The sequence below is a fragment of the Mauremys mutica genome, chromosome 15 (genome assembly GCF_020497125.1).
Source record: "Mauremys mutica isolate MM-2020 ecotype Southern chromosome 15, ASM2049712v1, whole genome shotgun sequence".
Taxonomy (NCBI): Eukaryota; Metazoa; Chordata; order Testudines; family Geoemydidae; genus Mauremys; species Mauremys mutica.
The window spans coordinates 32,903,475-32,927,776 of NC_059086.1; the positions used below are offsets into that span (position 1 = coordinate 32,903,475).

Below are 24,302 nucleotides of genomic sequence, written 5' to 3' on the forward strand. Positions count from 1 at the left end.
AGCAGCCTGGCAGAGGCAGCGCAGGCACCAGTGTCTGTCCCCGCTGGGAGTGGTCAGCCGGCCGCTGAGGGCTTCCCGAGACCTCCCACCCCTAGGCCTAGGGGGAGGGGGAGGAGGAGCCCAGCTACCGAGGGCACCGTGACCCCCCCGGCCAGCAGGGGATCGGCCCGGCGAAGCCCACCCCCCAGCAGGGGATCGTCCCGGCGACGCTCGGCCTCCGTGGAGCGCAGGCGGCTGGACTGGGAGAGAGAGATAAAACTGAGAGAGCTGTAGGAGCGTAAGGAACAGAGGGAACAAAAACGGAGAGAGCTGGAGGATCGTAAGAAACAGAGGGAACATGAGGAGAGACAGAGGGAACGTGAGGAGAGACAGAGGGAACGTGAGCGGGAGGAGAAGGAGAACCAGCGTAAACACGAGGAAAGGGAGAAGGAGAACCAGCGTAAACACGAGGAGACCCAGCGCCAGCAGGAACGGGAGGAGAAGGAGAAGCAACGTAAACATGAGCTGGAACTGGCCCAGCTGAAAAGCAGGGAGGCCCCGGCTATGGTGAGTGAGGGGGGACCCAAGCCTACAAAGAGCTTTGATAAGAGCTTCTGGCCCGGCGTAAGGAGGGGGAGGACATAGACACCTTCCTGACGGCCTTTGAGAATGCCTGTGAGCTGCACCGGGTTGACCCTGCAGACAGGATCCAGTTTCTCACCCCCTTACTGGACTCCACCGCCGTGGAGGTGTACAGCCGAATGAAAGGGGTGGAGGCGGGGGACTACAACCTGTTCAAAGAGGCCCTGCTCCGCGAGTTTGGGCTGACCCCGGAGATGTACCGGAAGAGGTTCCAGAGTCAACATAAGACCCGGGAGGTCACATACCTACAACTGGTCAACCGGGCGCAGGGATATGCCCGCAAGTGGACAGCTGGGGCCCAAACTAGAGAGGACCTGCTTGACCTATTCATACTGGAGCACCTGTATGAGCAGTGCCCATCCGACCTGCGGCTCTGGTTGATGGACCAGAAGCCGGAGAACCCGCAGCATGCAGGCCAGCTGGCCGACGAATATGTGGACAGTCGGGCAGGAGATGGCAGGGAGGAGTCTCGAAGGAGCAGGCCTGCCTCAATGCAGAGAGAAAGTCACCATGGGACCGCCCAGCGGTGGCCTATGGAGAACCCCCACAAAAGGGGAACGTCCAGCATCAGGTCCAGCCGACCCCCTCGAGGGGACCCACGAGACATGGGCTGCTATCACTGTGCCCAACAAGGCCACATACGGGCCCAGTGCCCCAAGCTCAGGGACAGACCGAGCAGACCCAACCCACGGAGGGTTGACTGGGTAAAGACCCAATCGGATGAGGGGCAGCATTCCCAGGAAAGGGGGGCTGGCAGCGTCCCACCTGGGAAGGAGGGAGGAGGGCCCCAAGTCAGCTCCTCTGGGGGGCTAGATGCTCCGGACCCAGGGTTCTTGGTCTACAGGGTGGGCACGGGGCTGCCCCTCCGGACACAGTGCCTTGTTCCCCTGGAGGTAGATGGGAGGAAGGTCACTGGGTACTGGGACACGGGCGCAGAGGTGACGCTGGCCCGGCCCGAGGTGGTGGCCCCAGATCGGATGGTGCCGGATACCTACCTGACCCTGATGGGCGTGAGCGGGACCCCATTCAAGGTGCCTGTGGCAAGGGTGCACCTGAAGTGGGGGGTCAAGGAGGGCCCCAAGGATGTGGGGGTACACCCCCATTTGCCCACAGAGGTGTTAATGGGAGGGGGACCTCGAGGCCTGGCCAGGCAATGCCCGGGGCGCCCTGGTCGTGACCCATAGTCAGAGTCGGCGCAGGGCACTGCGCCCTGACAACGGGGAGGGTACTCTGCCCGAGGTGCAGGACCCTGACCTGGTGGGGAGGGAACGCCCAGAGACCCGACCCAGAGAGGCTGCGGCCTCAGTCCCAGCCGGTGAGAGAGAGCAGGTCCCCATCCCTGTCACAGCTGCTGAGTTCCAGGCCGAGTTGCAGAAAGATCCCTCCTTGCGAAAGCTCAGGGACTGGGCTAACCTCAGTGCAGTACAGACCATGAGGAGATGTTGCAAGGAGAGGTTCCTGTGGGAGAAGGGGTTCCTGTGCCGAGAATGGGCTCCCCCCGGGGAAGTGGAGTCATGGGGGGTCAGGAGGCAGTTGGTGGTTCCCCAGAAGTTTCGCCACAATCTGCTGTACCTGGCCCATGACATTCCCCTCGCCGGGCACCAGGGAATCCGGCGCACCAGGCAGAGGCTGCTACAGAACTTTTACTGGCCTGGGGTCTTTACCCATGTCCGACAATACTGCCAATCCTGTGACCCCTGCCAGCGGGTGAGGAAGGCCCGGGACAAGGGGAAAGCAGCTCTGAGGCCTTTGCCCATCATAGAAGAACCTTTCCAGACGGTGGCCATGGACATGGTGAGACCTCTCAGCAAGACAACCCGGTCGGGGAAGAAACACATCCTGGTGGTGGTAGATTTCGCCACTCGCTACCCTGAGGCGGTGGCCTTGTCCTCTACTGAAGCAGACACCGTGGCAGATGCGCTGCTGAGCATTTTCAGCCGGGTGGGGTTCCCCAAGGAGGTCTTAACGGACCAGGGGTCTAACTTTATGTCAAAATTGCTCCAGTCCCTGTGGGAGAAATGTGGGGTCCGACCCAGCTGGGCCTCAGCGTATCACCCCCAGACCAACGGGCTGGTGGAGAGATTCAACGAGACGCTAAAGATGATGCTAAAAACATTTATGCACCAGCACCCACAGGACTGGGACAAGTACTGACCTCACCTGCTGTTCGCGTACAGGGAAGTGCCCCAGGAGTCTACCAGGTTTTTGCCTTTTGAACTGTTATATGGAAGGCGGGTAAGGGGGCCCCTGGACCTGATGAGAGACGAATGGGAGGGGAAGGCCACTCCCAATGGAGAGTCAGTGGTGCAGTATGTCTTGACCTTCTGAGAAAGACTTGCTGAGCTCATGGGCCTGGCCAGGGAGAATCTGTCCCGAGCCCAGAGGAAGCAGAAGGTCTGGTACGACCGCACGGCGCGGGCCCGCGCCTTCGCCACCGGGGATCAAGTGATGGTTCTCATCCCCGTGAGAAAGAACAAACTCCAGGCCGCCTGAGAAGGCCCTTTCAAGGTTGTCAAGCAACTAAATGAGGTAAACTATGTGGTGAAGCTGTCTAACTGGGCACACCACTGCCAGGTGTACCATATCAATATGATGAAGCCATATTATGACAGGGAGAATGTGGTGTTAGCTGTGTGTGGACATTGGGAGGGGCAGGGAGATGACCGTTTAGTAGATCTATTCCCTGAGACAGGAGCTGACTCCTCCCTGGAAACAATTCTCCTCTCTGGTCTGCTGACCCCTCCCAGCACGCTGAGATCAGAGGGGTGCTGCATCTGTACTGACAGCTGTTTTCCAACCAGCCTGGGCGCACTAATTTGACTGTCCACCGGGTGGAGACCGGGTCACATCCCCCTATACGATGCTCCCCTTTTCGGGTCACCGGGAAAACTACTTAGGACCTGGAAAGAGAGGTCAGTGACGTGCTGGCTTTGGGGGTGATCCAGCCATCTTCCAGCCCTGGGGCCTCGCTGGTGGTGCTAGTCCCCAAAAAGGATGGGTCGATCTGGTTCTGTGTGGACCATCGGAAGTTTAATGCCATCACCGTATCTGATGCCTACCCCATGCCCAGGCCTTACAAGCTCCTAGACAAGCTGGGAAGAGCTTGGTACCTCACCACCATGGATCTTACAAAGGGCTACTGGCAAGTGCCGCTGGATGCAGATGCCAGGCTGAAATCGGCCTTCATCACCCCTCTGGGGCTCTATGAGTTTCTGACCCTACCTTTCTGCCTTAAGGGAGCGCCGGCCACCTTCCAGCACCTGGTGGATCAGCTACTGAGGTGGATGGAGAGTTTTGCTGTGGCGTATATTGATGACATCTGTGTCTTTCGCCAAACCTGGGAGGACCACGTGTCCCAGGTTAGACAAGTGCTGGACTGACTCCAGGAAGCTGGGCTGACTGTAAAAGCTGAGAAGTGCAAGGTGGGGATGGCAGAAGTATTTTACCTGGGCCACTGGGTGGGGAGCGGCTGCCTAAAGCCGGAACCAGCCAAGGTGGAGGTGCTCAGAGAGTGGCCCGCTCCCCAAACCAAAAAGCAGATCCAGGCCTTTATTGAGATGGCGGGGTACTATCGAAGGTTCATGCCCCACTTTAGCGCCATAGCTGCCCCCATCACTGAGCTGTGCAAGAAGGGGAAGCCAGACAAGGTGGTCTGGCCCGAGCAGTGCCAGGAGGCTCTCTGTGCGCTGAAGGAAGCTCTGGACAGTGGCCCAGTTCTGGTAAACCCAGACTTCATGGTGTTCACTGACGCCTCAGACACCGGGCTGGGGGCGGTGTTAATGCAGGAGGATGAAAAGGGGGAGAGACACCCCATCGTGTACCTGAGCAAGGAGTTGCTACCCCGGGAGCAGAACTACGCGGCCATCGAGAAGGAATGCCTGGCCATGGTGTGGGCCCTTAAGAAACTGGAGCCATATCTCTTTGGGCGACACTTCACTGTGTACACCGACCACTCTCCCCTGACCTGGCTGTGTGGGATTAGAATGTGAGATACTGAGCTGATTATGCCGGGAGTTGTGTGTGAAGGACTGGCCTTGGGCTTGTTCTCATTGGCCAGCTAATTGTAAATAGGATACAGGTGTGGAGGATAATTACCCTATGGGTTACAGCTGCAGCTGTGTTGATTTGATTAATCAATTAGCCACCATCTTGTATATAAGAGCATGCTGGGAAATGAATAAAGAAGCATATGCATACACACACACGCTCTCTCTTTCTCTCTCTCTGCTTGGGCTCTGTTCCTGCTCGAGTGCGATGCAACAAATGGTGGAGAATGCCGGCATTGATGCCGATGGCCTGAGAAAAAGGAGACGTGCCTGAGCTCAGTGTTGCGTGGCTAGGAGCCGCAAGAAAGCCCAATAAGAAAGGAGGCGCACCTGAGCTCAGAGTCGAAGCAGCGGCCGCAGGGCGTCCGAAAAGAGGCGCACCTGAGTTCAGTGTTGCGTGGCTAGGAGCCGCAGGAAGTCCCAAAAAGAAAGGAGGCGCACCTGAACTCAGTGGTGAGCGGCAAGCTGCAGGGCGTCTGAAAAGGGAGCCCAGGGAAGAGCGGCTATAAGTCGCAGAGAAGAAGGGCGGCTATAAGTCGCAGAGATAAGCGGCGGCTATAAGTCGCGGAGAAGAAGGGCGGCTATAAGTCGCGAAAGAAGGGCAGAGCAGTTAAAAGGGAGGCTGAGCCCAGGGAAGAGCGGCTATAAGTCGCAGAAAGGGCAGAGCAGTTGCCATGGAAACCGCTGTGGAAGCGGAAGATATGCATCGCGGAGCGGGGCAGGCTGCAGGAGGGAGACCAGGTCTTACCAGTTAATGATGTTGATTTCCAGGACATTGAGTACAGCAAGTGTTGAGATCCTTAAGACTGCCCGGGAGATCATCATGTGGGATTGTTACTTCCCCTACAATTACCAGAGTCCTCTAGACTCCATGCTGTGAAACAAGGAGGAGCTTGGAACTTTGAAATCAAGCTGGAGGCGGGGGTGGAGAAGATCAAGGTCTCTCAGGCAGCTGCAGAACTTTAGTAGGAGTTCTCTTCAAGCATGAACAGCTGCCTTTCCTTCTAAAGAAAACACTATCTCTGTGCCATTGAGTGCATGTTAAAATATATAAGAACTCAGTTTTAATAAGAGAACAGTGTTGCTAAATGGAAAGGTTTTTTGTTTTGTTTTTAAATTTTTAAGACTTGGGAGTTAACTCAGACTGCTTTGCAGCTGCCTTTAAATCAGTATGTGATGTTTTTTATAGAAATTGCCTCACAGATTTTATTCTTATGACACATTCACTACAGAATGTCCAACTTGTTTACTGTTTTTATTTGTGCTTCTCAAGATGTTGTTTTGAAAATTGTGTTAGAGAAGCTATATTGGAGAGTTAAAGCAATAACTGCTTTTTAGTTTTTACAATTCTATCACTTGCTCAAGAAATTTTGTGTTTAGTGTACCATGCAATTATTATTATTAAGAGTTATGTTTTGTGTTTTTTGTTTTGTCTTGTGATGTCTTCTGGCCAGAATTGTTGTTGTTGTTAAGTGATGTGTTTTTAACAGAGAAGGGGGAATACCCCCCCATCCTCAGTGTCAGTTTGATCGCCTGACATCTGAGGAATGCTTTGGTAAAACAGAGAGGGGGAATCCTGTAAAATTCACATCACTTGTTTGTTGTATTTTGTCTTTGTTTGTTTGGTGTTTTTGCGGTTATATGTTAATGATTGCATGGTTATATAGGTTTTAATTTTTGGCTTGTGAACAGATTATTTAGTGGTCGTGTATTGTGATTTTATTTGAAGGCTCTGAGGCAGATCCTCAGCTGGTGTTATTTTACACCAGCTGAGGACCTGCACCTATCTGTTTTAAACATTATTGTTCTTTAGTTTTTCACCATAATATTTATTATGATAATTTAAACTTTTTGGACAAGACTAAGATAGATTGTGGTGTTATGTTGTTATAAGTTGGAAATGTTTTGTGAATGTTTTTTATCCTCTTTTCCTTTCCCTCTTCTTTATTTTGAATAGAGGGGGGAGATGTGGGATTAGAATGTGAGATACTGAGCTGATTATGCCGGGAGTTGTGTGTGAAGGACTGGCCTTGGGCTTGTTCTCATTGGCCAGCTAATTGTAAATAGGATACAGGTGTGGAGGATAATTACCCTATGGGTTACAGCTGCAGCTGTGTTGATTTGATTAATCAATTAGCCACCATCTTGTATATAAGAGCATGCTGGGAAATGAATAAAGAAGCATATGCATACACACACACGCTCTCTCTTTCTCTCTCTCTGCTTGGGCTCTGTTCCTGCTCGAGTGCGATGCAACATGGCTGCACTAGATGAAAGGAGCCAACGCCAAGCTCCTGAGGTGGAGCCTGCTCCTGCAGGATTGTGACATGGACGTGGTCCATGTGAAGGGAAGTGCCAACGCGATAAGTGATGTGTTGTCCCAGAGAGGGGGCCCTGAACTTCCCCGGGTCACTGGGCAGAGTGACCCCGCTCAGTTCAGTCTCGAAGGGGGGAGAGATGTGACGGAGCAGGGAGTGGGAAGTATTAACCTGGGAATGTTGCATGGGAATTTTACTAGTTTACTGCCTTCTGCTAACACGGGGCGTGCCACTGTTTCCCTGGGGTACTGCACCAATACCAGATGGTGATGGGAAATAGGGTGTGACTTCACTGAGGGATGATACGTCAGGGCCAGCGGTAACCTGAGCCCAGGAGGGGGTTGGGTCCAGGTGACACCTTCTGCCCTGGAAACTGGACAAAGGCTGGAGGAGGCGCCAGGGATGTGGCAGGGTGAGACGGCTGGAGGGAGTTTCAGTTTGGAGCTGACTAGGGAGACAGGAGGAGGCCAAGAACCTGGGTCTGGGCTCCCCACCCACCAAGATGGACCCGACCGGGGGCTCTTGTTTTCTGTACCTACAAGCCCTGCTTGGGACTGTGTTCCTGTCGTCTAATAAACCTTCTGTTTTACTGACTGGCTGAGAGTCACCGTGAATCGCAGGAAGTGGGGGGTGCAGGGCCCTGACTCCCCCACACTCCATGACATGAGGTTCCTAGTCTAAATTTGGGTCATTTGAGCAAGCAGCTCCTGGGACAGGGCCCCCCAAAAACACATGTTTACAAAATCCCCAAGTTCCAACAGGTTCCCATCCCAGTAATGATTAGGGTGAGGTCTCAGGCCCCACCTCTGGGGAGAACATGTCTGACAGTTTCATCCCTCTGGGGGATTGGCGACCCACACTCCCACCCACATCCCTCATCCTTAATGCAGAAATTCCCCCAGCTGCCCCATTCCCCACAGATACTCACGTCCTGACACCCGGCTCCACCCGGCCAGCCAGCAGCCTGGAAAGGAGACAACTTGTTAGAGACCAGATCCCAGAGTGATTAGACCCTGGTCTCAGATCCCCCCGCACCATGGGCACACACCCTGGCCTCACCGCCACCCCCATTGGGACATGCCCTGGTCTCAGATCCCCTCCCTCCCATTGGCACACACCCTGGTCTCAGATGCCACCCATCGGCACTCTCCCTTGGCTCTCTCTGATACTCACCGAGGAGGATGGTCAGAGCGGATGCCATGATGGGGCAGTGGGGGGCCCCTCAGTGCTGCCACCAGCACCCCAGTGCTGAGCTCCACCGAGTCTGAGGCCCGAGTGCGAGGGGAATGAGGAACTGCGCAGGGGGCTGCAGCCCCAGGAAGCCCGTGACGCACTTGGCCCCTTTCTTCCCCATCAGATGGTTATTCTGCAATCTCCAGCCCTAATCTACCACGGTCAGAGCAAAGCCAGATCCCTGCCACGCCCAGCAAACCACTTCCCCTTCTGCAGCTGCGCAGCTCCCCACCCTCCCACCCCCATCATCTTCCAGCCCCACATGGGAGCTGCCCAGTCCAGGGACCAGCTGGGAATGGGACAATCTCAGGAGGCATCCAGAGGTGGCCAGGCTCAGGCTGTCCTGACCTTTTCCAACAGGCCTGTCTAGCCTCCCTGGAGCAGCAGCTCAGAGTAGAGGAGGGATACACACACACACACACACAGTGCCCCCCACAGAGCAACCCTCTCCAATGGAGTGGGACAGAGGTTCCTTCCTGACCCGGCTGGGCCCAGCGCTCACCCTGGAGCATGAGGGTGGAGGGGGCCTGGCCAACCTCCTTCTCAGATAGTGTCGCTGCAGAAATGGGGGGCTGGGAGGGGTTGTGGTTTCTGGTCCGCATGATGTGGGGAGGGAGGGATAAATATAGATCCTGAGTTGTTAAAGGAGCAGCAATAAATCCGCGAAAGGGGAAGTTTGTCCAGGAACTGCGCTCGCTTCCTGTTTCTGCTACGGCCAGTGAAACTCTGCGTGAACCTGATGCCCGGCACCTTCCCTGTTATATACCCCAGCTCTGGGAGGGGAGTGGGGTCTAGTGATTGGTGCAGGGAGGGGCTGGGGGCCAGGACTCCTGGGTTCTCTCCCTGCCTCTGGTTGGGGGGTGGGGTCCAGTGCTTAGAGAAAAGGACACAGATTAGCACCAGCCCCCTAGAGGTGAAAGGCCCCGTGTCCCTTCCCCAGCCCATCCCCAGGGCCGTGGGTCTGGGCAGCTCAGGGCCCAGGGCAGAGCTCACAGGGGCCAACGGCTGAGCTGAGTTTCCCTCTCCAACCTCAGGGTGCTGCGAAAGGGACATGGGGGGTGGGGGGGTGGAGCCGACCAGCCCCCCAGAAAGGGGAGGGGACAAGATCATGGGGACAGAGCTCAAGAGAAACACACGCCCCCAGCACATGCCCCAGCTCTGGCTCCCCAGCTCATTTGCCGTTCACCCCCCACCCCCAAAGTTCACCCACTGGGCCCCTCAGCCCCCCGATCTTCCCCTTGGCCTGCGTCCCCTCCCCCATTCATGTCCCCCCACCCCCGTCCCATGTCCCCTCATGTCCCTGGCTGTCCCCCCACCAGCTCCCCACTCTCCTAGTGCTGCCCCATCCCCCTTCACCCTCCGTTGTGCCCCTCATGACCCACGTCCCGTTCCCTGTTCTGCCCCCCTGTCCCCTCACAGCCCCCGACCTCCCCGTTGTAGGGAAGGGACCCTTGGCTGCCCTCGGTGAACATGGCCGTCCCGTCACCCCCTGCAGCCCTCGCTGACCCCTGGCTAAGATGGTCGATGCCTCGTCTGGGAGTGGGAACTATCTTGTCATCCCCCCACTGCCCCAGAATGTCAGGGTGGATCGATGGCTGCATGGGAACGAGCCCCCTAGCATCTCTGACCCTAACCTGACCCCCAGCCTGTGCCCCCCCCCAACTCTCATCTCTTGATCCCACCCCCTGTTGCCTCCACCCCGTACCGTTTCCCCTAGCTGGAGCTGACCCATCTCAACCAGGCGTTAGTGTGAAAACAATCCTGCCCCCAGCTTTGCTGTGTGGGGGGAGCTACATGTGAAAGAGCCTCCCGGCCTCTCCCCCCCACACTCACCCCCCATCAGCCCATCTCCTCCAAAGCCCCCATCTCCCGCCCGGCCTGTCCCCATCAGGGAGGGAGGCTGAGGGGACGTGGGGATGTGGGGACCATTATAGGACAGGCAGTGTGTGGGGCAGGGGGAGGGAGGGAAGAAGAATGTGGGGGGCAGGGGGCTGAGACTGAGGGGGCAGGAGCTGAGGGGAGGCTGGGGCAGGACAGTGAGGCGGGGTTCAGGTGAGCGGGGTCCCCCATGTGTGTTTCAGGCTGAACCCACCCCATGGCCACGGGGGTACCCCCGTCCCCTCTCCCTTCCCCTGACCTAGCTCAGCAGGGGTTTTGGCGGGAAGCAATCCTGCCCCCTACCCAGCTCAGACCCCACTGAGTGTAGGGGGGGCTACATGGCAAAGTGTGGGGAGCAGAGAAATTGAGGGAGAAAAGGGCACTGGGGGGCTGGGAATGTGGGAGGGCAGGAGGCAGAGAGGAGGAAGAGGGGAGGGGAAGGTGAGGCATGGGGGGGCCATTTGGGGACAGGGAATATGGGCCAGAGGGGGGTGTGGGGGCAGGAGACTGAGGGGAAAGAAAGTGGGGGACCCAGGACTAAGGGGGCAGGAGCAGGAGGGGGCAGTGAGAGGGGAAGCTGCCGAGGGGTAGCAGTGGCAGCTCCCTCCTGGGGGGCACCATCTGCCCCTCCTCCCTCAGACACCCCAACAATCCTACCCCCCCCCCAGCTCTGACCTTCTGGGGGGAGCCTGTCTGCCCTCAAACTCCTGTCCCACATCTCGGCCCCCTCAACCCGCCCCCCTCCTGACACCCTCAACCTACTTCCCTCAAACTCCTGGCACCCCCCATCTGGCTCCCCACAAACACCCACCGTGGGGTGGGGCCCAGAAGAGCCAGTGGTTAAATTGCTCTGCACCCTGTTGTGTTCATGGAGACGCAGTAAAGGGCCCAAGGTGCAAACACGCCCCAGCCCCTGCCCCACACTGAACAGGGTTAAACACAGGGCGGGGTCCAGAGCCTGCAGCCTGCTCAGCCCCACGGCAAACCCCCCCTTGACCCCTGGGACCGGCTGTTACAGACCCAGCAGAGCAGGAACCGGGGGAGCCGTTGCAGGAGCCGTGTGAAACAAGGGGTTTGTTCCAGCCGCCGGTTGGGAAAGCGGGTCAAAGCGCTAGGGCCAAACGCCCCCTCCCAGTGCGGCCCTGGATGGACAGGGGATGACAGTGGGTCTCCGAGGAGGAGGCCATAACTGGGGGTGGCTGGTGTAACAAAAGAGGGGATCTTGTTTTTTCCTTAGTTTTCCAATGGTTTGCATGTAGAGGGGGCGGGACTCAGTGTCCCCAGGTGTTACTGGTTTAACGAGGGGAGGGGAGAGGGAGTTTGTGGTTACAGAGGACCAGAGAGGAAACTTGGGACCCCACTCAATGGCCGGGAGGATGGAGACCCCAGCGACTGGGGACCTGACGACCAGGGGACCCAGCTCAGGAGTCACAGCTGGTTCTGGCCAGGGGGACAATGGGCTGCAGGGAGAGGACCCCGGTGACCTGACCAGCCAGTTCCAGCCAGAGGGGCCGGAGGACAGAAGAGTGGAGAGGAGACCCAGGCCATCCTGTTTACCTGCAGAGAAGACAATGGACAGAGGCAGGGCTGAGGGAGGTGATATAGGATGCCCAGCTGGGAAGCAGGGGGGCTCTGGGCTGGAGAGGGGGAGCAGGCAGAGCCCACCTGGATGCAGGGGGACTGGGATGTGCTGTGCTGAGGGAGGCCAGGCCTGAGGCCCTGATAGTTTCCTGTGCTGGGTTCAAACACTCAATAAACCCTCCTGTTTTACCAGGTCTGGCTCTACTGTTTTCACCGCCCCAAGCAGCGCGCCGACTTGCCGCAGCGGACGGCGCGGGCAGTCCATGTGCCATCAGGGTGGTATGCATGTTTCCATGGCGGCAGCAATTCGGAGGCAGCTTCTGTCTTCAGCCAGAAGCTGCGCCGCCGCAGACAGCTGAACATAGAAGCTGCCGCCGAAGTGCCGTTGCAGTGGAAACGCGCATGCCGCCCTAACGGCGCACGGACTGCCCCCCCTGTTCATGGTGGCAATTTGGCACGCTGCTTGGGGGCAAAAACACACAGACTGCCGCCCCTTGCAGATTGCGGCCCCAACACATGCTTGGAATGCTAGTGCCTGGAGCCAGCCCCGTGTTTTATGCTGGCTGAGAGTCGCTCCGGGCTAGAGATCAGGGTGGCATTTGTCTCTCTGGGAGTGGAGGCCCCGGGGGTCCAGAGCGAGTGGACTCCCTCTCGGTGAGAGACAGACGTGCTAAGGCTCAAGAGAGGTGCGGCTCCAGGAGGTGGAGGGGCCTAACCCCGAGAGAGGGTGGACCCCCAAGAAGGGCTGTCATTCACACCGAAGAGGGTTCCCCCCACGGACCACATGGGGCCAAGAGTGGGCACAATTTGTGAGTCCATGTCACACCCACATCACCCCCTCCGACCTCAGCCCATCTCCCCTCACACCCACTGTCAAGGTTTCGTCCCCCACTTTGAACTTTAGAGTACAAATGTGGGGACCTGCATGAACACTTCTAAGCTTAATTACTAGCTTAGATCTGGTAACGCTGCCACCAGCCAGAAATCAGTGTCTGGCACACTTTCTGTCTCCCCTCACCAATCCCTGGTGAGTTCAGACCCAATCCCCTTGGATCTTAAAACAAGGAAAAATCAATCAGGTTCTTAAAAAATAAAGCTTTTAATTAAAGGAAGAAAAGGTAAAAATTCTCTCTGTAAAATTAGGGTGGAAAATGCTTTACAGGGTACTTAGATTCATATAGCCCAGAGGAAACCCCCTCTAGCCTCAGGTTCAAAGTTACAGCAAACAGAGGTAAAAATCCTTCCAGCAAAAAGAAACATTGTTGAGAAAACAAAAATAAGACTAACACGCCTTGCCTGGCTAGTTACTTACAAGTTTGAAACATGAGAGACTGATTCAGAAAGATTTGGAGAGCCTGGATGTACGTCTGGTCCCTCTTAGTCCCAAGAGCGAACAACAACAAAACAAAGAGCACAAACAAAAGACTTCCCTCCACCAAGGTTTGAAAGTATCTTGTCCCCTTATTGGTCAGGTGTCAACCAGGTTTACTGAGCTTCTTAACCCTTTACAGGTAAAAGAGACATTAACCCTTAACTATCTGTTTATGACACCCACATCCCCCCCCGTCCCCGCCCCAACCTCGGCCAGTCTCCCCTCACACCCACGTTTCCCCCTCCCCATGACTTCAGCCCATCTAGCCTCATGCCCAAGTCCCCCCAGCCCCGACTTTGGACCGCCTCCCCTCACGCCCACGTGTCACTGTGCCTCAATGGGTCACACCTGTGAATGCCAAATTCAGGGCAAGCTGCTGAGAAGGAGGGCAGATACACCCCGAGACTGATGGATATTCTGCCATAAGATATTCCAAACCAGCAACTAAAGTAAATTTGTCTCACCACACTGGCTAACAAGAAGTCAGAAACGCAGCCTCCTTAGGAATTCCAGTCCTGTTCCAACACCCAGACACTAGACTTACTAATAAGTGGTTATTTAAAACCAACTGCATCAACCAAAGGGTTCTTCTGATCCCTAGGGGCCAGCCACACACCCAGATCAATACGTAACTCAGATCTTACTAAAGGATTGGCTACAGTGTGATTATTGGGTATCTAATATCTAAAGGTTTATTTATAAAAAGAGGAGAGAGTTAAAATTGGGTAAAGGAATCAAATACATACAACAATTGCAAAGTTCTTCGCTCAGGCTTGAAGCAACGATGGAATAATCTGCTGGCTTGTAAATCTAAACTGGAACGTCCTCGGTCCACTGGTTAGAATGCTCCCATTCGTATAAGTCCACAGTCCAGAGATCAGAGCAGGAAACAGGCAAAATGGAGATGATGTTTCCAGGGCCTTTTATACCTTCTTGTGACATTGTATGATTAAAATATGACCATGTAGATCATTGTTGCTACCACTGTTATACAATTGCAACAAATCTTCTACAAATTATGTCATGTACAGTGTCGTCGTTTCACAAGCCCTCAGCACAGTTTGTGGAAAAATACAGGCACAAGATGGAGTTTAGTGTCACGTGATCTAGTCACATGCATACCCTCCAATGCTTGGATGAGTCATAGCAGGGGCCATTACCCAGATTCCAGTTAGAACAGTCACATGAAAGTCCACCAGGTGTGAATAAGCGTCTTCCGTGGCCCATTGTGTCTGTTGATGGACCACCACTCGAATACTCTATTCACGATGTGCTGGCTAGACGCCATGTAAACTGTCCTGTGGGTGTTCCCTCAGGAGCAAACACATTTGAAAGACAGGCACATAGTCAATAGCCATAACTGCAGATACAAAAATGATACATGCATAGAAATAGGATAATCTTATTCAGCAAACCAGAACTTTTCCATTGACACCTTCCATGACATACTTTGCAGAAGATTTGGTGCAATTGAGTAACAGTGGTACTACATGGTCATATTTTAATCACACCACATCACCCCCACACTCCACCTTCAGCCTGTCCCCCCAAATTCCCCTATCCCAGCTGCTCTTTGCAGAGGGTCTCACGGGCCCAGAGGGCTCAGGGGGGTTGGAAACTCTCTCCCTCGCCAGCATTACACAGGCCGGGGGCTGGGGCTCATTTCAAACCGAGCCCCTGGTTCTACTCGGCTCCTGGGCAAACCCCCAGCAGCAGCCGCTCACAGGCAAAGCTTTCGGGTTAACCCCCCGGCCAAGGAATCACACCCGGCCTGTCTATTGAAACGGGGGCTGAGCGACCACGGCCAACAGCCGGAGTCAGCCCGGCTCCAAGTCTCGCTCCTTCGGGAGTCACCGGAGCAGAGCCGCTTGTGTCCAGACCAGCCGGGCTGTGGAGGGAGGAACCGGTTCACTTCACTCTCCAGACGGACGGGCAGGGCGGCCGCTGACCTCGCTGCTAGCAAACGGACAGACGGGAGGTGGAGGAGAGACAGGATGGAACCAGGGGAGAAATACGGATTCTGGGGATGGTGGCGGGTGCTGGATTCAGGTTAGTGACAAGCGGGTGCATTGGCTGCAAGGCGACCCCGACTCCTGCTGCTCAGACCCTGGGTGGTTACAATCCGGGCAGGGCCGGCCCCACGTTGGGTCCGTTCTCCTTAGGCCAGGCAGGTGAGGTGCACGCCACACACCCGACTGCAGCATCCAATGGAAAGCCAGGAGCGTGAGCTAGGAGAGGAGGAACGACACGGTGGAGCGAAAAATAACCCAACCAGGGAAGGGAACAGGATCTCCAGACCTTTGCGGCACTGCTAATCAGCTATCCCCGCGGGCAGGCTGGGGGCTGCATGCAACGGCGGCTCCAGGCACCAGCGCTCCAAGCACGTGCCTGGGGTGGCGAGCCGCGGGGGGCGCCCTGCTGGTCCCTGCGAGGGCAGCAGTCAGGCAGCCTTCGGCGACTTGCCTGTGGGAGGTTCGCCGGCCCCGCGGATTCAGCGGCAATTCGTGCTTGGGGTGGCAAAAAAGCTAGAGCCTCCCCTGGCTGCAGGTCACGGCAATGGGATGACTTCCAGCTCGCAGAGGGGAAAACAAAGGCTTTAAACAAGAGCAAGGCCGGCCGGCTCCGTCCCCACGCTGCTCAGGGTGCTGGTGACCCCTCTGCCCTCCCCCATGCTGGGGCACCCAGGCTGTAGTACGGCATTTGGGTGGGGGGGGATGAGCTCACCTAGAGTCCGCATCCACCCCTCCTCCAGCCGTGGGCAGCCTCGGCCAGGATCAGTGCCAGAGCCAGCAGGACCCCGGCGCTCAGGGCCAAACGGACGATGTTGCCCTGGGTGTAATCTGGGGGTGACAAAAGGAGAGGGGGATTGGTGCAGTCAGACCCACCGTGGCTCCTTCTCCCAGGGCTGCCCAGAGGGGGGGCAAGTGGGGCAATTTGCCCCGGGCCCCGCAGGGCCCCCCATGAGAGTTTTTCAGGGCCCCTGGAGCGGGGTCCTTCACTCACTCCGGGGGCCCCGGAAAACTCTCGCGGGGCCCGGGCCCTGAGAGCTTCTTCCACTCGGGGTCTTCGGCGGCAATTCGGCAGCGGGGGGCCCCTGCCGCCAAAGACCCCAGGCCCCCTGAATCCTCTGGGCGGCCCTGCCTTCCCCCTCCTGCCCCCCAGAACAGGAAACCAGGACAGCTCCCTCTCCCCATCCCCCCATCCTGTCTGTGTCCCCGTGCAAACCCCTCGATCCATCCCACTGCAGGGAGCCCCTCCCCATGGCATCTGGGCCCCACATACCCCTAGTAACTCCAGCCCTTCGTGGCTCCCCCTGGGGGCAGCTCCTTGGGCAGAACGAGCCTGTTTAACTGGCCAAGGGGGACTAGGAGATGCCGATCTGGGGCCCTCACCTCTCACCACGAGCAGCGCGAGGTCGCCGGGGTGAGACACAGCGACCGGCTCCCGCACGGAGACCCCCCGGCTGGGGTGGACGGAGGTGGAGGGCTTGGGCAGAGAGGGCTCTGGGAGCAGAAGGAGACAGGCCGTGAAACGCAGACCCCAGGGAGGGAGGGGCCGACACAGCGACCCAGCCACTGGCCCCTCCCCAGCAGAGCTCCCCATTGCGTGCTGGGTTTCCAGGGGAGTGGGGAGGGGACAGCTGGGCAGCTTCTGGGCCCTGAGCCCTCTGTGCATCCCCCAAGATGGGGAGCATCCCCCTGGGAAAGGCCCCTGCTCCGCAGCTCCCCCTGGGGGCAGGGATCCTCCCCTCCCTTGGCCCCAAATCTCCTGTGGCTGCTGCTCACCCTGGCTGGGGAACCCCCCAGTGACCCCATCCCCGGCCGGGCGTCCCCTCTGCTGGGCCCAGGGCTTATGGCAGAGCCTGGCGCTGAGGTCCCATCAGGTCCGAGCCCCCCGAGTGTCCGGCTGGGAGCAGGACACTGAGCCAGGCCCCTCACCTGCTACCACCAGCTCCACGGGGTCGCTGTGCTTTGACCATTCAGTTAGTTCTGATTTGGTGCGATACCAGCAGGTGTACATCCCTCTGTCGTGCAATCCCACGCCGGTGATGGGGAAAACGGCCTCATTCCCGGAAGGGTCCTGTTGCCGACCTAAAAGGCCTGAGGCAGCAAACAGTGGTTCGTTGCTCGGTGTATCTCACTCCAATAGACACACCAAGGTGGAGAAGCAGTTAAATGTTTATTTGAGTTCTCAAATAACAGGATGCTCGGAGACACACACACATCTCAAATCGAGCACACCAGACATAAGCTGTGTGTCTCTTCTTATACAAAAGTTCAGCTAGGTATCCCTATTACCCCCCCATTATCCACTCCCCCCTTCTACCCTCTAGTCCCCTCCCATATAATAGGCACATTGTATAGCTGGCAATTACATCAAACAGGTTAAATCATTCTTGACAACAAGCAATTCATTTTCTTAGTAACTTTTCAGGGCTGTTAAGTTGGTTTACTTCTAGATTTATTACTTTGCCTCCCCCCCCCCCCCGCCCCCTCCCCTTAAACCAGAGACGAGTGGGCTCTTTTTACTATCTCCTGGTGCCAGTTGCACTGATAAGAAGCTTTTACACATTCCATTCTCACTTCTAACCTAGGAGTTCAACTAAAGTTTAATATGGAAGCACTTTGGACAAGCATAGAATAACTTTGGCTCATTCAGGCCTAGTACAAATGCCTGATGCCACCAACAATTCCCTCCTTTGAGAATACTCAACAAACCTTTGGCTGAGTGTTCTCATATACTGTGGACAGGATGTGAGTGAGTGCCCTGGAGCTGGGGCTCTCAATGAGAGGGTACATAGGGACCTTCGGGGCACGAGGGGCACAAAGTTTATGAAGAAGCAGTTTAAAACAAGCAATCAAGAGGAGAGTGACTAGGCACAGTACAACACCTGTGAGGAGGAGACGCACAAGGCCATTTCCCAATCCTCCTAGGTTGGGCAACCAACTCCAAAGGGAATCAAAAATTGTGGGTTCCCCCTCCTGGGCCTTCCACTGCTTGAAAGCCTGTTCGGCTGACAGGATGTGTTTATTAATGTCCTGTGAGTTTTCTGGGACATAAGTACAACATTCGTTCCCAATAAGGGCACATACCCCGCCCTGAGAAGCTAAAACATAATCCAGGGCCTGTCTGTTCTGCAAGGCCAGCAACCGGAGCTGATAAAGCTCTGAGTTAAGGCTTTTCTCTATGGCCAGGGTCTCATTGGCAAACTTGGTGAGAAACATAGAGAGCTTACGGTAAATTTGAGACAGCCGTCCCACCCCATAAGATGGGAGGAGGATCATACCAAGTCTGTCTCCCTCCTTAATAGGCTCTGGGGTGGCATACAAGGACCTGCGCTGCCTGGGACGGCCAGGGGGCAGCTTAGGGAGCACTCGAAGGGGAGGGGCAAGATATCCTACATAACAGCTTCCATACCACCGATGCGGTAGCCACTTATAGGCAGAGGTACCGCAAATGTAAAAGGAGTGGCCATTTCCTACCAACCCATTATTCCCACTTCTCCATTGTTCTGCTCGGGCACCACTAAGAGCTCCAACTCGGGCGGTAGAATTAGATTTGCCATTAACATAGACTGGGAGAGAATCATTCCTGTCAAGGGAAAAATAATACTGACAGGTGCTATTTCCAGCGGACCAGGTGTGATTATCAGATTGGAACTGTCGATAACACACCAACCCAGGGTCCACTGACCGCAGCCTAATAGGGGTAGGAATACGCGTCGAGTTGGCCTGTGGTTCCCAGGGGTCATCCCTCAATGCATACTGTGATTCAATAGTACAATTTTGTGACAAGAGGGTACCCGAGATGTTTCTTCCCCTACTGAACCATCCCCAACAAAGATCTGACCAATTTTGGGGAACTGCCCTCCAGGGCAACCCAGCTGCATGGTGCAGGATTTGGGAGCATATCCAACAGTTAGAGAGATTAAACTCTTGGGCAAAACAAATCTTCAGGCCCTCGTACGTATTTGCTTCTAATTTGTTAGGGATTCCCCTCCATCCCGCATGTACCTGGGGAGAAACGGGGGTTAACAAGAGGAGTGTTCCCATAGCAAAGAATAACACTGTGGCAAACCTTAGGCCTAAATCCATACTGAGTAAGTAACTCTAAACTAACAATTACAATTCCCCAAATACCCACAAAATAACAACTACCAATAACAAACAGATTAAAAACAAAAGAAACCAGGCCCACAAGTTAGACTGGCCCTGTGAAAATAAACACAGCCAACGCTCAGAGTTTTCACAGGGAGTGCGCTGTAACTGTCCAAAGGGGTCACAGGGCATTCCCAGCAGGCCTTACAGTCGCCTGAATAACAGCTTAAGTCCCAGATCGTCGCTAGCAGTCTTCTCCGCGGGCTGGACAGTCCACCATTCAGGAGCTGGCACTGCTTTCAGACGAGAGTGGTGGATCCAGTTCTTGTATCCCTCGACCTTTGCTGCTGTGTGGGAGATCAGCAGGACAGTGTGGGGTCCCTTCCACTTCTCTTGAAGAGGCTCGTCCTTCCAGGTACGAACGAGAACGGAGTCACCGGGCTGCAGGGAGTGGACAGGGGCATCCAGCGGGAGAGGCTGCAAATCTTTGGTATACCTGTGGAGAGAACAAAGAACAGCAGACAGAGAGCACATGTACTGAGATAAGAAACCACAGCCTACCTCCCATTCCCCTAGCAGAACCGGTGTACCATTCATAGGCCATGCCCTCCCGAACATAATCTCAAAGGGACTAAGCCCTAACCTGCCCTTTGGGAGAGCACGAACTCGGAGCAAAACAAGGGGTAAGGCATCAGGCCACCGAAGAGAAGCCTCTTGGCAGACCTTTGAGAGATGCCGCTTGAGTGTCTGATTAGTGCGTTCCACTACTCCACTGGCCTGTGGTCTCCATGGAGTGTGGAGCTTCCAGGGGATCTGTAAGACATCTGAAATCCCCTGAATGACTTGCGATGTGAAGTGTGTTCCATTATCAGACTCCATCCACTGGGGGAGTCCGAAGCGAGGAATGATCTCCTTGACAAACTTGAGAGCCACTGTTCTGGCAGTGTTGTTACGGCATGGGAAGGCTTCAGGCCATCCGCTGAATCGATCCACTAAGACAAGGAGATATCTGAACCCTTGGGTCCGGGGGAATTCAGTGAAATCTATCTGCCACACCAATCCTGGTCCTGGGGTAGGTTCCAGAGTGGCTGGCGGCACTGACACTCCTAGCCGAGGGTTATTCTTTTGACAGACTAAACACTCAGCCTGTACTTGGGAAGCCAGGGGTCTAAGTCCAGAGGTTAGAAAATACTTATTCATAAGCTGGGTGAGAGCTTCCCTTCCAGCGTGAGTAGTCTGATGTAGTTTCTGTAGTACTGGCCGTATTAGGCTTTTAGGTAGGAGGATTTTCCCTTCTGTGGAGTGGAGCCATCCCTCCTTTTCCTGGAGCCCAAGTGAATTAGCCAAGTTCCTTTCTTCGCGAGAGTACTGAGGGGCTGGGAGCTCACCCACTGATGGGATGAGAGCATGCATATGGGCCTCCTCAGCTCCCAATGGTTTCAGGGTGGCAGCTCGCTTGGCTTCCCTGTCGGCCCTAGCGTTGCCCTTGGCTACGTTCTGATCCTCTCGTTGATGAGCCTTGCAGTGTACAACTGCTACCTCCAAGGGGAGCTGTACCGCTTCCAGAAGCCGGAGGATCTGTGTCCCATATTTAACTGGAGAACCCTCAGCTTTCAGCATTCCTCTTTCCTTCCATAAACCAGCATGAGCATGCAGCACTCCAAAGGCATATCTGGAATCAGTAAAAATGTTAACTCTTTTTCCTTTTGACAATTCGAGTGCACGGGTTAAGGCTATCAATTCAGCCAACTGGGCTGACGTTCCGACAGGCAAACCCTCTGCTTCCACAGTTTCGTGGAGAGTTACAACAGCATAACCCGCCCTCCTTTGTCCATCTGTGACAAAGCTGCTGCCATCAGTGTACCACTCATATTCTGCATTTGGGAGTGGCTGATCTTTTAAGTCTGCACGGCTGGAGTATTGGGCATCTATGATTTCTAAACAGTCATGTTCCTGCTCCTCTGTTTCTGGCAACATAGTGGCTGGGTTAAGAGAGGGGCAGGTTTGCAGGGAAACCTCAGGATTTTCTAGGAGTTTAGCCTGGTACCGAGCTACCCGAGCCTGGGTGAGCCAGAGACCACCCTTAGTGTCCAGCAGGGCTTGGACCATATGAGGGGTATACACCTGCACAGTTCCCCCCAAAGTCAGTTTCTCCGCTTCACCAAGCACCAGGGCAGTTGCCGCGACTGCTCGCAAGCACGCTGGCCACCCCTTGGCAACTTGATCCAGTTGTTTAGAGAAATATGCCACAGGACGTTTCCAAGTTCCTAATAATTGAGTAAGTACTCCCAGGGCTACTCCTTTTCTTTCATGCACATACAGTTGAAACGGCTTAGAAAGGTCAGGCAGACCGAGGGCTGGAGCTTCCATTAGTTTTCTCTTTAACACTTTAAATGCCTTGTCAGCTTCTGAGGACCAGTGAAAGGGGTCGTGGTCTGCTCCCTTAACACATTCATACAAAGGTTTAACCCATAATCCGAACTCTGGGATCCATATTCTGCAGAAGCCTGCCATGCCCAGAAAAGCCCTAAGCCGTTTACGATTGCTGGGGACAGGGATTTGACAGATTGCTTCCTTTCTTTCATTTGAAAGCTGTCTCTCTCCCTGCCGTATGTGAAACCCTAAGTACTGTACTTCTAAGAGGGCAATTTGAGCCTTGCTCCGAGCTACCCGATATCCTCGTAGTCCAACAAAATTCAAGAGGCTCACAGTAGCCTTAAGGCAAGGAGTCAGACCCACAGCTGCAATTAATAAATCATCTACATACTGCAGGAGGAGGATTTTGTCCGCATTATCCCATTCTTCCAAGTCTCTAGCCAGAGCCTGGCTGAAAAGGGTGGGGGAGTTTTTAAATCCCTGAGCTAACACGGTCCAGCAAAGCTGTTTCTTAACTCTTTTCTCATCCTCCCATTCAAAGGAGAAAATCTCCTGAGATTGAGTATCAACCGGAATTGTGAAGAAAGCATCTTTTAAGTCCAGGACCGAGAAGTGGGTGTACTGCCCCCCTATAGATGCCAAAAGTGTATACAGGTTTGGAACAAGGGGGTGCAGAGTCTTAACCCGCTCATTAACCGCCCTCAGGTCCTGGACCAACCGATATGTGCCATTGGGCTTTCGAACAGGCAGGATGGGAGTGTTCCAGGCTGACTGACATTCTCGCAGTACCCCATACTTCAAAAACCGATCTATAGTTTCCTGCAGCCCTTCTCTGGCTTCCCTTTTGATCGGGTACTGCTTGATCCGCACTGGACCTTTTCCTGGCAGGAGCTGAACCTTAATGGGGGTATGATGGGCTGCCTTTCCTGGGACCCCCGATGCCCATACTAGAGGAAAAACCTGGTCCTCCCACTGGCTCCACTCTGGGGCTTGCATGGCTGAGGGCTCAACTGCAAGAGTCATTATCCAGGCATTCTCTGGGGGTAGGGTGAGAGTGATTTCATCTTGGGTGAAATGCAGGGTTGCACCTAAGCGACAAAGCAGATCCCGTCCTAGTAGAGGCGTTGGACAGTCAGGGAGGTAAACCAGCTTGTGGGAGAGAGTTCTGTCTCCCAAAGCACATTCTGCTGGGGCATACACTGGACACTTGGTTCCTCTCCCTGTAGCACCGACCACAGTGAGGGAATCTGCCACAGGCAGCTGAAGGGGTTGATTTACAGCGGTTCGAGCTGCTCCAGAGTCTATTAAAAAATCTATTTCTGAATTTCCCACCCGCATTTTTACTCGGGGTTCCGGGGGCAGGATAGTCCGTCTCCCCTGACACCCCTAGTCTTGATTCTCTGCTGCCATCATAGGGGTATCTTCCCTCTCGGGGCACTCATTTTTCCAATGTCCCTCCTTTCGGCATATGGCACACTGATTGCGACCCAAACGCCTTTCCTGTGGGCCAGGGCGCCCACGTCCACGGCCTCTCATTCCCCGGCCCCTTCCACCTCCTTCCTGAAACTTTCTTCTGCCACCAGCCTGTACTGCTGCAACCATCATCTTCACTTGCCTCTTTTCCTTCTCTCCCTCTCTAAGGCTGTAAGCCCTATTTGCAGTTTCCAAAATCTGAGCCATAGACATTCCCATTAAATCCTCCTTTTTCTGCAATTTCCTTTTAATGTCAGGGGCCGCACGGCTGGTAAAGATACCTTTTATAATTGCCTCAGTTGCCTCAGCATCAGGGTCTGCATTAGTGTGTTGCCGAATGGCATCCCGAATACGCTGCAGAAAAGCGACCGGACTTTCCTTAGGCTCCTGTATGAGCTCATAAGGCTTGGCCCAATTGTTATGACGAACAGCTGAGCGTCGGAGTCCGTGCAAAAGCAGCTCCTTGTACACAGTGAGGCGGGTCTGACCATTAGGATCATTAGGATTCCACCTAGGATCTGCTGTGGGGACCATGTCGGCAGGAATGGGGACATTAACCGGATCCCGATCATGCCTCTCTGCTGTGCCTCCTCCCTTGCCTTGGCTATAACCTGATTCCTCTCCACTTCAGACAACAGGGTCCTCATAAGGATATTACAGTCATCCCAATCAGGCTTGTGACTGGCAAAACATCCCTCAAAAACCGAAATAAACTTGCTGGGGTTCGTTTAAAATTCCCCTGCCTGTACCTTAAAGGCTGCTAGGTCCACCGGATTAAAAGGCACATGCGTGTAGACCTGCATAGTAGTGGCCTGGCGCCCCTCCGCTCCATGTCGGGCTACCACAGTCTCAGTAATCAACGGATAAAGTCCCACTGAGGGGGAAATCCCCGGAGCACAGAGTACCTGTTCTTTATATGGTGGGGGTGTAGGGGCCGAAGGGGACACCGACTCTGCCATTACAACCAGGGAGGGGTTCGGGGAACTAACACTAGTGACTACCGAACCTGTCGGAGTCAAATTACACTTTAACAAGAGATCTGACTTATCTCTTAACATCATAAACAACTGTACATACATAAATTCATTCCACTTATTCATTTGCTGACAAAACAAAGCTAATTGAAGGATCGTGTTGTAATTAAGTGATCCCTCCGGTGGCCACCTTTCCTGGCCCTCTAGCTGGTACTGAGGCCAGTCTACTGTACAGAATCTTTTCAGTTTACTTTTAGTCAATGGATCTTTTTCAAACACTTTCCAATTCATCAGAATGCATTCTAAGGGTGTACACCGTACCCTGCCTGTAC

The 24,302-nt window shown here is 54.8% G+C and overlaps 2 protein-coding genes across 2 annotated transcripts in view; both read right to left on the reverse strand.

Annotated features, from left to right (window-relative positions):
• LOC123349995 (platelet glycoprotein VI-like) overlaps positions 1–14,337 on the reverse strand; it is a 31,427-nt gene extending 17,090 nt beyond the window's left edge. Inside the window, exons 1-3 of the mRNA XM_044988328.1 lie at positions 14,308–14,337; positions 13,796–13,859; positions 7,914–7,949 (exon numbers count right to left, since the gene is read on the reverse strand). Coding sequence (XP_044844263.1) covers positions 7,914–7,949; positions 13,796–13,859; positions 14,308–14,337 — 130 coding nt within the window. The remainder of the gene's footprint in view (positions 1–7,913; positions 7,950–13,795; positions 13,860–14,307) is intronic.
• A 1,587-nt stretch (positions 14,338–15,924) lies between these two features.
• On the reverse strand, positions 15,925–22,807 carry LOC123349996. Its single transcript, XM_044988329.1, has 6 exons — positions 20,356–22,807; positions 18,550–18,641; positions 18,143–18,259; positions 16,988–17,129; positions 16,449–16,552; positions 15,925–15,954 (listed from the first exon to the last, which is right to left on the reverse strand). The coding sequence occupies exons 1-6, from the start codon at positions 22,544–22,546 to the stop codon at positions 15,925–15,927; spliced, it is 2,676 nt and encodes an 891-aa protein (XP_044844264.1). The 5' UTR covers positions 22,547–22,807.
• Between the last annotated feature and the right edge of the window lie 1,495 nt (positions 22,808–24,302).

Excerpts from the sequence above, each read along its gene's own strand:
- LOC123349996 (XM_044988329.1), bottom strand. The coding sequence starts at position 22,546 with ATGACTCTTGCAGTTGAGCCCTCAGCCATGCAAGCCCCAGAGTGGAGC. Across the intron at positions 17,130-18,142 it reads TTTTAGCTTCTCAGGGCGGG|GACCCTTCCGGGAATGAGGC; the intron begins GTATGTGCCCTT and ends GGTCGGCAACAG. Across the intron at positions 15,955-16,448 it reads GCGACCTCGCGCTGCTCGTG|CCCTGGGAGAAGGAGCCACG; the intron begins GTGAGAGGTGAG and ends CCCTCTGGGCAG.